Here is a 17376-nt window from a genome sequence, read left to right as displayed (position 1 = left end):
TATCTCCTGGTCCTTGAGCATTCCTTCATGTGTAGGAGAGATAGTGTGAGTTGTGAGGCCGGCAGAGGGAATGTTGTTGTTCTTCCTTGTGTTACCTTCTTCGTGTTACCCTCTTACTTGTTCCAAATGGCCTTCTTATATACTATTAGCTTAGGCCTCATTGGATACATAACAAGTCCTTAAATGTATAGATTCTATTTCAGTTTATGTGGTAATGCGGCCAACCTACAAATATGGTCTTAGGTTGTTTCTCCCTAATTAGTGACTAACTATAGAATATAGCTGACACCACTAAGTTGTATATTTGGAGCACTACACGTGGTTACATGTCAGCCATCTTGACTTTCACTAACCTTCAGTATATAAAATACAGTGATCTCTTATCAATGATTACATATGGTCTTATGTTAGGGGTAAGTAAGCTTTGTTAAATTTGTTAATTATGATATTACAAATGTCTTCAGGGTGAGCGTCTATACGGGACACGTGGTCTCTTCTGAATCATAACAAAATTACTAAATAACCATCGGATAGAAGAGAAATAACAATTCCGTACTATGATAGGGACGGACTGTACAAATATAAAATATTATTGGTAAATATAAGATTTAAGAACCTTTATCCTTCCAATCCACGACATATATGGGAATTTACGAGCGTGTAACTGGGTCTTCAATCCGTGTAATAATGGCGCAAAGTGTGAAGTAAAGAGATCTTGTACCAGATGTGATCAGATCTCTAGGGATTTTATACCCCGGGGAGGACAAAGAAAAGGAAAAGAATTACACCGATGTTTACTGAACCCGGGGGACGCTGAGATATTGACGACTTCTCATATAGAAAAATGGATTTTATGATCTGAGACCGAAAATAGACGTCAAGACGGGAAACGCTGGTCTAGGGTTTGTGATAAATAAAAGTATCTGCAGCGTCTTATGTTCAGAAGAGACGATCTACAAGGGAGACGCGCGGATCCTGTCTGATGCCTTGAATTAAAGTCTCTATAATCATAATGAGAAGGGGGCGGGGACAACACTGACGTGTTACATTCCCTATATACAACGCCAGGGACAATATTACATTTATTATAAGTCCAGTGTGCGGAGATGAATATAAGAATAATAAATAATATAAGAAAGAAAACTTTTATTAACAATTGGTAACAAGTTTGGAGATGCAGTATATGATATATGTATAAATGTCAGATATCCTATGTACATGGATAATATATAGATGTGTTGTCTGCATCATTTACTGCTCTGAATTGGCTTCTCTCATGTGTGAGTTCTTTTATGATTAACAAGACTTGATTGTTGAGTAAAACATTTCCCACATTCTGCACATGGAAATGGCTTCTCCCCTGTGTGAGTTCGTTTATGTTCACGAAGAATTGATTTCTTAGCAAAACATTTTCCACAGTCTGTACATGAGAATGGCTTCTCCCCTGTGTGAGTTCTTTGATGGTAAACAAGAGTTGCTTTCTCAGTATAACATTTACCACATTCTGAACATGAAAATGGCTTCTTTCCTGTGTGAGTTATTTGATGTTTATAAAGAGTTGGCTTAAGAGCAAAACATTTCCCACATTCTGAACATGAAAATGGCTTCTCTCCTGTGTGAGTTATTTGATGTCTAACAAGACTTGATTTAATAGTAAAACATTTCCCACATTCTGAACATGAAAACAGCTTCTCTCCTGTGTGAGTTATTTGATGCTGAACAAGACCTGAATTAGAAGTAAAACATTTCCCACATTCTGAGCATGAAAATGGCTTCTCTCCTGTGTGAGTTCTTTGATGTACAATGAGATCGAATTTAGAAGTATAACATTTCCAACATTCTGAGCATGAATATGGTTTATATACTGTAAGAGCTTGTTGATGTCCAACACCCCTTCTGTGACTTTTATTTTGCTGAACATCCTGTGATGACTGAGAAGACAGGACCTGTATATAAGGATGAGATGACAGATCTTGGCTGTGAAGGGCTGAGGGTGTATCTGGGATAATGGAATGTTCTTCATATGTATCTTGTGTGATATCATCATCTGCTTTATAATCTGAAGATAGAAGATTCTCCTCTGATCTCCTGGTACAAGAATCTGCCAAGAATAACACAGATTTTATTATTAATATTAACCCCTTAACAACCCTTATTAACCCCTTAACAATCCTTAAGCTTTTGTGTTTTAATTTTTTCCTCCTCTCCTCATAGCTATAACTCTTATTTTTCCATCTACATTGCGTTTGAGAGCTTGTTGTTTTGTGGGACGGATCTTACATTGTATCAACTGTGCATGAAAATATAAGTCTGGTCCATACAATCACAGCGATATCTAATTTGCATAGTTTTGGTTACACTTTACTACTTTTTAAAAACAATTACAAAAAACATCTTTTGAATGTTTTTTTTATTTTATTTTTTTTACACTTTTTGGTCCTTCTATAGGACTTGTATGAGCAGTCATTGGATTGCTCATACAGATCAGTACAGTATTTACTGCATTGATCCATTAGAGCCGACCATAGACAGGCTGTATGAATAGCAGAGTCCCGGCAGAGTCCTAGCAATCATGTTATGTGCAGTAAAATTGACTTGTTCTCCTCATAGATCAGGTTGGTACGATCGGTATGTATAACAGAGCGTTATCTTTTAGGCTGGGTTCACACTACGTTTTCTCCCATACGGGAGCGCATACGGCAGGGGGGAGCTAAAAGCTCGCGCTCCCGTATGTCACCGTATGCGCTCCCGTATGTCATTCATTTCAATGAGCCGACCGGAGTGAAACGTTCGGTCCGGTCGGCTCATTTTTGCGCCATATGCGCTTTTACAACCGGACCTAAAACTGTGGTCAACCACGGTTTGAGGTCCGGTTGTAAAAGCGCATACGGCGCAAAAATGAGCCGACCGAACGTTTCACTCCGGTCGGCTCATTGAAATGAATGACATACGGGTGCGCATACGGTGACATACGGGAGCGCGAGCTTTTAGCTCCCCTCTGCCGTATGCGCTCCCGTATGGGAAAAAAACGTAGTGTGAATCCAGCCTTACTCAGTTTTTTTTTTTATTTAAACTTATTTTAGTAAAAAGTGAGTAAAGAGCCGTACAGTGTAAGTACAGACCATGGAAGTCTATGACAAAATCCCATTCAGCACAGCATGATGTATACAGAGTGAGGACAGCTGCATAACACAGTCACTGACTACAGACACAATACAACCTAAACCGGGAACTAGAGCCTGCGCAGAACTGGTTGTTCAATCCCACTCCCGCCCGCTCCCAATGATTTTTTTTTTACCAATCCCGCCCACACCCGTAGGATGTTTGCTCCACTCCCACTAAAATGTTTGTCCAATCCCGTCCGCTAACATAGGAATGTACAGACACTAGGGTGCAATGCTCTGCACATACTCCCCATGTAAACTTTCCATTTCTATGCAGAGCACTTTTCAGTAAAAATGACACCTTAGCCGGTGGCAGGGGGAGGAGACTATTGGGAGGGGCACTCTGAGTGTGAGACCCGCAGCCATAGTGCCTGACTGCCCGCCCGCAGCAGCCTCCTGACCGTCTGCGTATTTGGAGTTGGGTCCCGCGTGATCCCAATCCCAGTGCATCCCTCTACCGGGAATTTTAAAGGTGTACTCCGCCCACAGGATAAAAAAGATAGGGGATAAGATGTCTGATTGTGGGGGTCCTACCACTGGGGACCGCCACGATCTCCCTGCAGCACCCGACGTTCTGAAAGTTTTTTTTCAGAATGCTTGGTTTGGGCGGCCGGAGATGTGACATCATGCCACGCCCCCTCCCATAGACATGAATGGAGGGGGCGTGACATAACGTCACATCCCGGCCGCCCAAACTCGGCGTTGTTAACATACTGTTTAGAATGCCGGGTGTTGCACGGAGATCACAGCTGCAGGACCCCCGTGATCAGACATCTTATCTCCTATCCTATGGGTAGGGGATAAGGTGTCTGTGGGCGGAGTAACATGTGGTGGCGCAGTATGGGAGTTATTACCAAGTACCCTTGCTGTCCTGTTGGGCAACCTCCCCTCAGTGTCCCCTGGGCCCCCCACTTGCACCTGCCCCCCCCATGAACATATGTTTACCATGTATTATACTGTGTAATGTGTGAAGAAAGCCTTGTCACTTTAGGAAAGGTTAAAGGGGTTATCGAGAAAAAAACTTTTTTTAATATATCAACTGGCTCCAGAAAGTTAAACAGATTTATAAATTACTTCTATTAAAAAATCTTAATCCTTTCAGTACTTATGAGCTTCTGAAGTTAAGGTTGTTCTTTTCTGTCTAAGTCCTCTCTGATGACACCTGTCTCGGGAAACACCCAGTTTAGCAGAGGTTTGCTATGGGGATTAAAAGGAGTAAGCTCAGGGCATATTTAAGCATATATATATATTTTTTTTTTATTTTATTTTATTTTTTTTTATAAAAAAATTTTTTAAACTAGTCATAAAAAAATATGTAAATTGGGAATCGTTTAAATCGTATTGACCTAAGAATCAAATTAGCAAAATTGCATTTTCTTTTCAGTTTCACCTCACAATCATTTTTTCAAGTTTTATAGAAGATTTTATGGAAATGAAGAAATTAAGGATTTCATTATCACGTACAGTGGATCCGGCAAAATACATGTCTGTGTCTATAAACAGGCGAGGAGGAAAAAATAAAAGATGTAAAAATTATAACTGGCTACATCATTAACCTGTTAAAGACCAAGGGAGTACCTGTATGCCCCGAGTCTCCTCCCTTTCTATAAAGCGGGACCACAGCCGGGACCAGTAACTAATAGCGCGTGGCACTGATCGTGGTGCCGCATGCTATTAACCCTTTAGATGCAGCGTTCAAAGTTGATCGCCGCATCTAAAGTGAAACTAAACTACCCCCAGCTAGCTCAGTGGGCTGTTCTGGACCGCTGCAGTGAAATCGCGGCATCCTGAACAGCTGTAGGACACAAGGAGGGTCCCCCTACCTGCCTCCTGGTGCCGCTCGCTGAATGACTGCTCAGTGCCTGAGATCCAGGCATGAGTAGTCAAGCAGCAGAATCATTGATCAATGTTATCCTATGGGATAACAATGATCAATGTAAAAGATCAGTGTGTGCAGTGTTATAGTCCCCTATGGGATAACAATGATCAGTGTAAGAGATTAGTGTGTGCAGTGTTATAGTCTCCTATGGGATAACAATGATCAGTGTAAAAGATTAGTGTGTGCAGTGGTATAGTCCCCTATGAGATAACAATGATCAGTGTAAGAGATCAGTGTGTGCAGTGTTATAGGCCCCTATGGGATAACAATGATCAGTATAAGAGATCAGTGTGCGCAGTGTTATAGTCTCCTATGGGAGTTATAACATTGCAAAAAAGAAAGTGAAAAAAAAAAAGTGAATAAAGATCATTTAACCCCTTCCCTAATAAAAGTTTGAATCACCCCCTTTTTCCATTAAAAAAAAGTGTAAATAAAAATAAACATATGTGGTATCGCCGCGTGCGGAAATGTCCAAATTATAAAAATATTTTGTTAATTAAACCGCACGGTCAATGGGGTAAACGCAAATAAATTCCAAAGTCCGAAATATCGCATTTTTGGTCACTTTTTATATAATGAAAAAATGAATAAAAAGCGATCAAAAAGTCCAATCAATACAAAAATGGTACCGCTAAAAACTTCAGATCACGGTGCAAAAAGAATGAGCCCTCATACCGCCCCGTACGTGGAAAAATAAAAAGTTATAGGTGTCAGAAGATGACAATATTAAGCGTATACATTTTCCTGCATGTAGTTATGATTTTTTCCAGAAGTCCGACAAAATCAAACCTATATAATAGGGGATCATTATAATCGTATGGACCTACAGAATAAAGAGAAGGTGTCATTTTTACCGAAAAATTTACTGCGTACAAACGTAAACCCCCAAAATTTACAAAATGGTGGTTTTTCTTCAATTTTGTCGCACAATGATTTCTTTTCCATTTCATCATAGATTTATGGGTAAAATTACTGATGTCCTTACAAAGTAGAAGTGGTGGTGCAAAAAATAAGCCATAATATGGCTTTTTAGGTGCACATTTTAAAGAGTTATGATTTTTTAAAGGTAAGGAGGAAAAAATAAAAGTGCAAAAACAGAAAAAACCCTGGTCTTTAAGGGGTTAAAGGGTTAAAACAAAAATAAACTGGAAACTAGGTCAAACACACAGCCAGGGGTCAGGAACCAAAGCTGGTACTCCGGAATAGCCAAAGTCAGGACACCCAAAAGTCAGAACCAGGATTAGGAACCAGAGTGGATGTCAGCCAGACCAGGGTCATAAATGGAATCACAATCAGGAACAACAGTAACGCGCTTGGAGGTCAGACTGCCTCTGCCCTTCCGTGGTCTTTGAACTGTTGCCGTTAAATAGCCAGGACCCAGCAGGGAAGGGGCTGGCTGATTAAAAGGTAGCCAGGGAAATAAGTAGCTGCTCAATAATAACAGCTGAGGTTTTGCTGTCTGAGAAACCAGCAGTGGAGCAAAGGAAAGGCAAGAGCCCTCACAGTACCCACCTCTAAACTAACCCTCCACATAGGGGAGCAACAGATTTGTGAAGGGATTAAGCATGAAAGGCACGGAGAAGGGCAGGAGAACGTACATCTGTAGCTGGAACCAGGACCATTCCTCTGCTCCATAGCCTTTCCAGAGGATTAGATACTGGAGGCCGCCCCTGGACATATGGGAGTCAAGGATACTGCAGACCTCATAATCCGACCCTGTCAAGGTGTAGTGAGGTGTAGTGATTGCATAACAACAACTTTAACTCCTTAAAGGAATCAAAACAATTTTCATTTTTGCAATTTTCCTCCTTATTGTTATTGATTTAAAATAAGTAATGTCATTACAAAGTACAATTGGTGACGCAAAAAACAAGTCATATGTGTCTATAGGGGGGAAATTACGTGTTATGATTTTTAGAAGATAATAATCATAACACGTAATTTCCCCCCTATAGACACATATGACTTGTTTTTTGCGTCACCAATTGCACTTTGTAATGACATTACTTTTGACCCCTATAACTAATTTTGACCCTTTTACGCACATGGCAGTACCACATTAGATTTTTTTTTTTTATTACATCATTTTATTTAAAAAAATTGGAAAAGGGGGGGGGGTGATTCACATTTATTCGCTTATTTTTTTTTAAACCATTTTTTACCCCCTCACAGGGAGCTACAACATGCAATCTTTTGATTGCAAACACTGATCAATGCTATACCATAGCATAGCATTAATCAGTGTTATCAGCACTCTGCTGCTCCAGCCTGCTAAGCAGGCATGAAGCAGTAGATCACCAATGGGACGACGAGGAGGTAGGTGAGGACCCTCCCGCCGTCCAGTAAGCTGATGGGACATCACGATTTTGTCGCAATAGTCCAGATCAGCTACGCTGAGCTGCCGGGATACTTCTGGTTTTGTTTTAGACGCCGTGATAAACTTTGATTGTGGCGTCTAAAGCGTTAATGCCGGGCATCGGCCCGAACGGCCGTGCCCGGCATTAACCTTGGTTCCCGGCTGCTGATAGCAGTTGGGACCCATGGGGTTTGAAGCTTTCTCTGCTCGGGAGAACGGTTTAGACCCCGGTAATGGGAATCAGGACGTACAGGTACGCCTTTAGTGGTTAAGAATAAAATCTATACGACCTTTGAAGTCCGCATGGAGGGCGCGAGGTTAAGTCCATAGGAAACCGGGTTAACCTGTCAAAGTACGTGGTAGGGCCCAATATACAGGGGAGCCATTTTTTTGGGTAGAAGTGCAGGGAATCAAGTTGTGGGTGGACAACCATACCCTCGCCTGATCTTCAAGGAGGGTGTCACTAATTGCCTTACAGTCAGTCTGGAGCTTCTGCTACATGGACCTCTAGAGTGATCCTTGGATTTTAGTCTATGTGCTGTCAAAGCGACTTCAATAAGATTCTGCTGCACTGTGCACACGATGGAATTTACAGATCTTGTCCAGATAGACTTGTGTATTCTTTCTGCAGATTCCGCTCGGAAATACATTACAGTCTATGAGACGCCGCATTTCTGAGTGGTCCTATCGGCTATCGGAGCATTCTAATCTGCGGAATGTCGCCGTGTTTTCTCTGTGTTTTTTCTGCACTTTTTCAGCCTTTTGAACCCGGCCTTAGCCAAGATAAAAAAAATCAGGAGAAGAAGAGAGCCCACCTAGCCTGTCCTAGAGATAAACATTTGTTTATTTGTTTGTTTTTAACCTCTCCTGCTCTGGACAGTTCCTGCCCTGGACAGAGATGTCAGCAGAGAGCAGTGTGGTCAGACTGAAAAGAACTACACAGCTTTCTCAGCAGCATACAGCAGCTGACGAGTACTGGAAGGCTAAAGATAATTTTAAATATTTTTTTTTTCCATCGGAGTCCATAAAAGCATATTACAACCGGTAACTGAGCAGAATCTGCATTAAGTGGTTACTACTCACCTAGGCGGTTACCTGTAGGAATGTCCTCCTTATACTGCTCATCGCCACTCACATCTGTCTCTCCTTTTATGTCTGTAGTATTAATATAGATCAGATCTACTCCTGTAGGAATGTCCTTTTTATACTGCTGATCACCGCTCACATATGTCTCTTCTTCTTCCTTTATGTCTGTAGCATTAATATAGATCAGATCTTTCTCTGTTTGAATGTTCTCCTTATACTGCTCATTACCGCTCACATCTGTCTCTTCTTCTTTCCTTATGTCTGTAGCATTAATATAGATCAGATCTTTCTCTGTTTGAATGTTCTCCTTATACTGCTCATCACTGCTCAAATCTGTCTCTTCTTCTTTCCTTATGTCTGTAGCATTAATATAGATGAACTCTTTCCCTATAGGAATGTCCTCCTTATACTTCTCATCACAGCTCACATCTGTCTCTGGAGCATTAATATTGTTTGGACCTTCTCCCTGATTCATAAGATATGGAAGAAATATTGTAAAAGTCATCAGACAGTAGGAGAAGTCACGTGGGATGTTATAGATGAGCAGGAGATGAGGAGTCATGGAGGGTGAGGGGACTGACCACAAGAGCTTCACAGCCCTTCTACAGATCATAGGGAATATCTCCATCTACCTGATCATCCTGTGGAAGAAGAGGATGTGGACACCTCTCTGGTGCTGTTCTCTTACTGGATCTGACTGTAGGGAACACATACAGAGACTGAATTCATTCTTTACATACAAATAATGAGAGGACGTGTGTATATAGTCATGTCTATTACCTGGTGATGTGAGGGGCTGCTGATCCTCCATCATGACCTGATCCTTGTACTGATCCTTGTGTCCTTCTACATACTCCCACTCCTCCATGGAGAAATAGACCGCCACGTCCTGACACCTTATAGGAACCTGACACACAATGATACAGTCATCACCACAACCCCTCCAGTGGTGTTACTGTATAATGTCCCAGCAGTGTCACCTCTCCAGTCATCACCAGACCCCTCCATTACTGTATAATGTCCCAGCATTCCCAGCAGTGTCACCTCTCCAGTCATCACCAGACCCCTCCATTACTGTATAATGTCCCAGCATTCCCAGCAGTGTCACCTCTCCAGTCATCACCAGACCCCTCCATTACTGTATAATGTCCCAGCACTCCCAGCAGTGTCATCTCTCCAGTCATCACCAGAACCCTCCATTACTGTATAATGTCCCAGCATTCCCAGCAGTGTCATCTCTCCAGTCATCACCAGAACCCTCCATTACTGTATAATGTCCCAGCAGTGTCACCTCTCCAGTCATCCCCAGACCCCTCCTTTACTGTATAACGTTCCAGCAGTGTCACCTCTCCAGTCATCACCAGACCCCTCCATTACTGTATAATGTCCCAGCATTCCCAGCAGTGTCACCTCTCCAGTCATCACCAGACCCCTCCATTACTGTATAATGTCCCAGCAGGGTCACCTCTCCAGTCATCACCAGACCCCTCCATTACTGTATAATGTCCCAGCAGTGTCACCTCTCCAGTCATCACCAGACCCCTCCATTACTGTATAATGTCCCAGCAGTGTCACCTCTCCAGTCATCACCAGACCCCTCCATTACTGTATAATGTCCCAGCAGTGTCACCTCTCCAGTCATCACCAGACCACTCCATTACAGTATAATGTCCCAGCATTCCCAGCAGTGTCACCTCTCCAGTCATCACCAGACCCCTCCATTACTGTATAATGTCCCAGCAGTGTCACCTCTCCAGTCATCACCAGACCACTCCATTACAGTATAATGTCCCAGCATTCCCAGCAGTGTCACCTCTCCAGTCATCACCAGACCCCTCCATTACTGTATAATGTCCCAGCAGTGTCACCTCTCCAGTCATCACCAGACCCCTCCATTACTGTATAATGTCCCAGCAGTGTCACCTCTCCAGTCATCACCAGACCCCTCCATTACTGTTTAATGTCCCAGCAGAGTCACCTCTCCAGTCATCACCAGACCCCTCCATTACTGTATAATGTCCTAGCAGTGTCACCTCTCCAGTCATCACCAGACCCCTCCATTACTGTATAATGTCCCAGCATTCCCAGCAGTGTCACCTCTCCAGTCATCACCAGACCCCTCCATTACTGTATAATGTCCCAGCAGTGTCACCTCTCCAATCATCACCAGACCCCTCCATTACTGTATAATGTCCCAGCAGTGTCACCTCTCCAGTCATCACCAGACCCCTCCATTACTGTATAATGTCCCAGCAGTGTCACCTCTCCAGTCATCACCAGACCCCTCCATTACTGTATAATGTCCCAGCAGTGTCACCTCTCCAGTCATCACCAGACCCTTCCATTACTGTATAATGTCCCAGCAGTGTCACCTCTCCAGTCATCACCAGACCCCTCCATTACTGTATAATGTCCCAGCAGTGTCACCTCTCCAGTCATCACCAGACCCCTCCATTACTGTATAATGTCCCAGCAGTGTCACCTCTCCAGTCATCACCAGACCCCTCCATTACTGTATAATGTCCAGCAGTGTCACCTCTCCAGTCATCACCAGACCCCTCCATTACTGTATAATGTCCAGCAGTGTCACCTCTCCAGTCATCACCAGACCCCTCCATTACTGTATAATGTCCCAGAAGGGTCACCTCTTCAGTCATCACCAGACCCCTCCATTACTGTATAATGTCCCAGCATTCCCAGCAGTGTCACCTCTCCAGTCATCACCAGACCCCTCCATTACTGTATAATGTCCCAGCAGTGTCACCTATCCAGTCATCACCAGACCCCTCCATTACTGTATAATGTCCCAGCATTCCCAGCAGTGTCACCTCTCCAGTCATCACCAGACCCCTCCATTACTGTATAATGTCCCAGCAGTGTCACCTATCCAGTCATCACCAGACCCCTCCATTACTGTATAATGTCCCAGCATTCCCAGCAGTGTCACCTCTCCAGTCATCACCAGACCCCTTCATTACTGTATAATGTCCCAGCAGTGTCACCTCTCCAGTCATCACCAGACCCCTCCATTACTGTATAATGTCCCAGCAATGTCACCTCTCCAGTCATCACCAGACCCCTCCATTACTGTATAATGTCCCAGCATTCCCAGCAGTGTCACCTCTCCAGTCATCACCAGACCCCTCCATTCCTGTATAATGTCCCAGCAGTGTCACCTCTCCAGTCATCACCAGACCCCTCCATTACTGTATAATGTCCCAGCAATGTCACCGCTCCAGTCATCACCAGACCCCTCCATTACTGTATAATATCCCAGCAGTGTCACCTCTCCAGTCATCACCAGACCCCTCCATTACTGTATAATGTCCCAGCATTCCCAGCAGTGTCACCTCTCCAGTCATCACCAGACCCCTCCATTACTGTATAATGTCCCAGCAGTGTCACCTCTCCAGTCATCACCAGACCCCTCCATTACTGTATAATGTCCCAGCAGTGTCACCTCTCCAGTCATCACCAGACCCCTCCATTACTGTATAATGTCCCAGCAGTGTCACCTCTCCAGTCATCACCAGACCCCTCCATTACTGTATAATGTCCCAGCAGGGTCACCTCTTCAGTCAGCAGCTCCATCATCTTGTTGATGAGTTCTAGGATCTTCTGTTCATCCATTTCCTCATGTATCAGGGAGTGAGGTGGGGGCCCCGGGATTGGGCTCAGGGTTCTTCCCCATCCTTCACACACAGGGGCCTGACAGCGCCCACTAGAGGACTTCTTCACTACTGTGTAATCCTATGTATGGTAAGACACATTAATATCACTACATACATTCCCAGAATCCCTCACCTCTCCAGTCATATCCATCTGTTATTACATAGATACGAATGAGGTCATGTGACATCACTCCCAGAATCCCTCACCTCTCCAGTCATATCCATCTGTTATTACATAGATAAGAATGAGGTCATGTGACATCACTCCCAGAATCCCTCACCTCTCCAGTCATATCCATCTGTTATTACATAGATAAGAATGAGGTCATGTGACATCACTCCCAGAATCCCTCACCTCTCCAGTCATATCCATCTGTTATTCCATAAATAAGAATGAGGTCATGTGACATCACTCCCAGAATCCCTCACCTCTCCAGTAAGCCGGAAGAGTATCTGTAGGGTGAGGTTTATGATCCTGTCGGCCATCTTGTTCCTGTCTCTCTCCATGGTTGATGGGTCATCCAGGAGAATTCTCTTATATAGAAGATATCAGCAGAGGATCCTGGATTGGAGAAACCTGAAGGGAAGAAGAGGAGACGATGATAAACCGCACCAGATTCTATGGAGAAATAAAATCCATTTCCTGGAGATAATCTGGGGAAACATCTGAGGAGACATTATAGTCACAATGATTTCGGATGAGTTCTCCTCTATGATGACGTCCTCGGAAATTTACCAGAAAATCTTTCAGAATCTTTGGCGGCAAAGAATCAAATACAGAAGAACAAACACCGAGAACACGAAAAGAAAGACAAGAAGGTAAACGTAAAGAAAAGAGAAGAAAAAGGGAGGATAGAGGGTGAAGGGGAACAAGGGGGGGAGGAGCATAAGGCGGGAATGGACGACCAATCACATGACCCAGCAATATAGCAGAGAACACGCTGGAGGACACAACAGGACGGCGACTCCACAGGATCCTGGAATCACATCCACGGGGGCCACGTCTGGTAGAATCTATCATGAGACTCATGGATGGCGACTAATCTATCACCTTGGACACCAGAGCCGGAGGAGATGGGAAGATTTATAGGATGTGGGAGATGAAGGGTTAATGTATCATTTTACTGTATTTTAGCTATAGATCAATGTCTGTCCCCTCCCCCAGAGAGAGGAGAAGATGTCTGGGGGCGGAGTCACCTTTATAGGGGTTCATTGTGTCATGTCACAGCCACACCCCTCGTGATGTCACAGCCACACACACCCTCGTGATGTCACAGCCACACCCCCTCGTGATGTCACAGCCACACACCCTCGTGATGTCACAGCCACACCCTCTCCTGATGTCACAGCCACACCCCTCATGATATCACAGCCACACCCCCTCGTGATATCACAGCCACACACACTCGTGATATCACAGTCACACCCCTCGTGATGTCAGATCTCCATAAACCTCCTTCTACAAGATGGCGGCGGCCGGGGAGACATGTGGACACCGCGGGGAGAGAACCAGAAGGAGAAGAAGAACCTGACATATTAGAGGTAAAGACATAACAGGAATAGGGCCACAAGGACAGGAGGGCGGGGCTTCTAGCTGGGGGCCAACTGGGCGGAGATATAGGAAATGAGTAAAGATGGCGGAATAACACAAACAGCAGCAGAAACAAGACAATATATTAACCCTTCTCTCACCAGGAGCAAAGATAAAATAATATTATAGTAATAAACACAAAAATACATAAAAATAATCCCCAAAGGAGAAATCACAGGATGAGGGGATATTGTCAGTACAATGCATGGGTCATACCAGTGTGCGGGGGGAGGAATATACCATCTGTGCTGCTGGAGGGACGTAAGAGAATCCTGACAGGGAGAGAACACACATACCTGTATCTGTAGAGGAGCTGTGTACTTACAGGACCTGCGATGATGTCACCGTCATGTGATCAGTCACATGATCGGGGGCTGCTGCTCTAGGCTCATCTGCTCAGTGTATACAGTACTCTACTGTCACATGACCATTATCACAGGTCCTTCAACTACAATCTCTCCTACCCTGCACTGCTCAGCCCCGCCCACTACTGTCACATGATCCTCCCCACAGGTCCTTCAGCCACAGTCACTTATTCACTGCTAAACTTTGCCCCCCCCCCCCCCCAAATGTACTGGTCACATGACATCATCACAGATCCTACACCTCCAGCATGTAGCAGATACAGAGCAGGTCCTGGTGGGGCAGTCACTGCTGTTGTGTTGTGTGTGGAGATCTCTCAGAGCAGCAGCCCCTGATCATGTGACCCCCTCCTCCTCCATGTGACAGATCACATGACGGTGACATCATCGCAGGTCCTGTAAGCACACGGTTCCTCTACAGATGCAGGTATGTATGTCCCACCATCAGATCAGGATTATTGGGGATGTTATTAACCCATAAAGGACTAGTGCAGTGAAAAATAACATCCCCTTTTCAAAGTATAGGGGATACGTTATAGATTGCGGGGGTCCAACTGCTGGGATCCCCCACGATTTCCTGTACGGGGGACCAGCAGTTCACAGGAAGCAGGCGATCTGACCCCCAGAGGAAGCCGCTGCCGAAGCTCCCCCTCCATGTATTTCTATAGGATACATGGGGGGGGGGCATTTTTGCCGACACTCTGTGCAGGGGTTGGCTCGCCCCCTTCCTGCGGACTGTCGTGGCCCCTTACAAGAGATTGCAGGGGGTCCCAGCAGTCAGACCCCCGCAATCTATAACTTGTCCCCTATCCGTTGGTTATTTTTTACTACAGAACTCCATTAAGAACATGCGGTACATTTACACCCTGCGCCCCATATGGGATTTAGAGCTTAGGAGCTATAAGAAGCCAGGACTCCCCACTAATGATTAACCCATTAAAGGGGTACTCTGCTGCCCCAGTGTTCTGAATGCTTGGAGCGGGGGTTGTGCTGGCACAACCACGCCCCTCGTTCCGTCACACCCTCTCAATGCAGATCTATGGAAGGGGCGTGTTTGTATAGTGAAGGGCTGCAGGTCACCTCCCCGCCCATCCTGTCATCTGGTTAATTTCTTCTCTGGGTATTAGCCATTTCTTCCATACAGCAATCTAAGATGGCCGCCATTGTGGTCCCGGTGGCTGCTTCTACCTCCTTCCTTACGGCCGCACACGAGGCACAGTGGTAACATATGGTCTCTCCTCAGAGGCTTCTCCCTTAGCCTTCTCTGCTTGGGGCCCCTCTGTTCCATCCCCTTTATCACAAACAACGTGTTCCAGATGAAAAGGGTCCATAACGTGGGCACCTGGAGGGACAACATCCACGTCAGGATTCAAACTCCCGACATAGTGTCGTCCCAACCCTGGAAACCAGATTGGCTTTCTGCCCAGGTTCTGGACAATTATGTAACATTCCGGGACAATAATTCCCAGTGTGATGCGGATCCATTCAACTATGATCCCACCAAAGCTTTATGTGAACAAAAGTACAAAAAGCGAAGAGAAGTGTCATGTGACCGTGTCACAAAAGTCTTTACACCCCTGAGGGGAGGCACAATGGTTTGTTCGCAGTGGGATACATACAATGAAGGAATATCAGGTCTAGATGTCCTCAGTCCACTATTAGAGAAGGTGAGATGAGGTAAAGCCGCTCGCAATAAGCGTATACGTATGTATATAATAGAAGGTGATAATGTGAGGAAATCCTTGGGATTAGTGGGAGGCAGAAGGTCTCGATCCTGTGTGGAAATATCCCAGATGGATGATCCCATTATCAATGATTCCAGTGCGGTGTCACCAAATCCCTTATATGTGTAACTGTTCATTGTCTGGAGTCCTGATATTTGGCGCCCTCCAGTGGTCAGGGTAAACACCTAGTTGGCATCAGAAAAACTGACTATAGTTAAAATAGGATGGTAAGAGAAGGTGTGTGACATAGGACAGTGACCTCCTGACCTCCGACCATGACAGGTCACATCTACTGGATGATGAAGAGTCCTCAGACACTTTGTCCACCATTTCCCTCTTCTCACCACTCGCGGCTTCTGGTATTACCTGGATAACATGGACGGTGGATTCCTGTCTCCATATTCTACCCATCCCCCATGACTCCGCCCCAGACTATGATGGATCCCCTGACTAGGTTTACAGCCTCCATGATTGTGACTATAATGTCTCCTCAGATGTTTCCTCAGATTATCTCCAGGAAATGGATTTTATTTCTCCATAGAATCTGGTGCGGTTTATCATCGTCTCCTCTTCTTCCCTTCAGGTTTCTCCAATCCAGGATCCTCTGCTGATATCTTCTATATAAGAGAATTCTCCTGGATGACCCATCAACCATGGAGAGAGACAGGAACAAGATGGCCGACAGGATCATAAACCTCACCCTACAGATACTCTTCCGGCTTACTGGAGAGGTGAGGGATTCTGGGAGTGATGTCACATGACCTCATTCTTATCTATGTAATAACAGATGGATATGACTGGAGAGGTGAGGGATTCTGGGAGTGATGTCACATGACCTCATTCTTATCTATGTAATAACAGATGGATATGACTGGAGAGGTGAGGAATTCTGGGAGTGATGTCACATGACCTCATTCTTATCTATGTAATAACAGATGGATATGACTGGAGAGGTGAGGAATTCTGGGAGTGATGTCACATGACCTCATTCTTATCTATGTAATAACAGATGGATATGACTGGAGAGGTGAGGGATTCTGGGAGTGATGTCACATGACCTCATTCTTATTTATGTAATAACAGATGGATATGACTGGAGAGGTGAGGGATTCTGGGAGTGATGTCACGTGACCTCATTCTTATCTATGTAATAACAGATGGATATGACTGGAGAGGTGAGGGATTCTGGGAGTGATGTCACATGACCTCATTATTATTTATGTAATAAAAGATGGATATGACTGGAGAGGTGAGGGATTCTGGGAATGTATGTAGTGATATTAATGTGTCTTTCCATACATAGGATTACACAGTAGTGAAGAAGTCCTCTAGTGGGCGCTGTCGGGCCCCTGTGTGTGAAGGATGGGGAAGAATCCTGAACACAATCCCGGGGTCCCCACCTCACTCCCTGATACATGAGGAAATGGATGAACAGAAGATTCTAGAACTCATCAACAAGATGATGGAGCTGCTGACTGGAGAGGTGACCCTGCTGGGACATTATACAGTAATGGAGGGGTCTGGTGATGACTGGAGAGGTGAC

The 17376-nt window shown here is 44.7% G+C and overlaps 2 protein-coding genes across 2 annotated transcripts in view; both read right to left on the bottom strand.

Moving 5' to 3' along the window:
* The window catches only part of LOC130298252 (zinc finger protein 850-like), a 411906-nt gene extending 398618 nt beyond the window's left edge, over positions 1-13288 (bottom strand). Inside the window, exons 1-3 of the mRNA XM_056551174.1 lie at positions 13208-13288; positions 12586-12733; positions 12056-12235 (exon numbers count right to left, since the gene is read on the bottom strand). Coding sequence (XP_056407149.1) covers positions 12056-12235; positions 12586-12663 — 258 coding nt within the window. The 5' untranslated portion in view covers positions 12664-12733; positions 13208-13288. The remainder of the gene's footprint in view (positions 1-12055; positions 12236-12585; positions 12734-13207) is intronic.
* Positions 1173-12100, bottom strand: LOC130298263 (oocyte zinc finger protein XlCOF7.1-like). The gene is made up of 5 exons (XM_056551194.1): positions 12001-12100; positions 9266-9392; positions 9118-9182; positions 8483-8951; positions 1173-2101 (listed from the first exon to the last, which is right to left on the bottom strand). The coding sequence occupies exons 1-5, from the start codon at positions 12010-12012 to the stop codon at positions 1275-1277; spliced, it is 1500 nt and encodes a 499-aa protein (XP_056407169.1). The 5' UTR covers positions 12013-12100; the 3' UTR covers positions 1173-1274.
* Positions 13289-17376: the final 4088 nt, after the last annotated feature.

This window comes from Hyla sarda (genome assembly GCF_029499605.1).
Source record: "Hyla sarda isolate aHylSar1 chromosome 1 unlocalized genomic scaffold, aHylSar1.hap1 SUPER_1_unloc_7, whole genome shotgun sequence".
Lineage (NCBI taxonomy): Eukaryota > Metazoa > Chordata > Amphibia > Anura > Hylidae > Hyla > Hyla sarda.
Note: the sequence above shows the minus strand (reverse complement) of the source record. Positions and strands in the feature narration are given on the sequence as shown.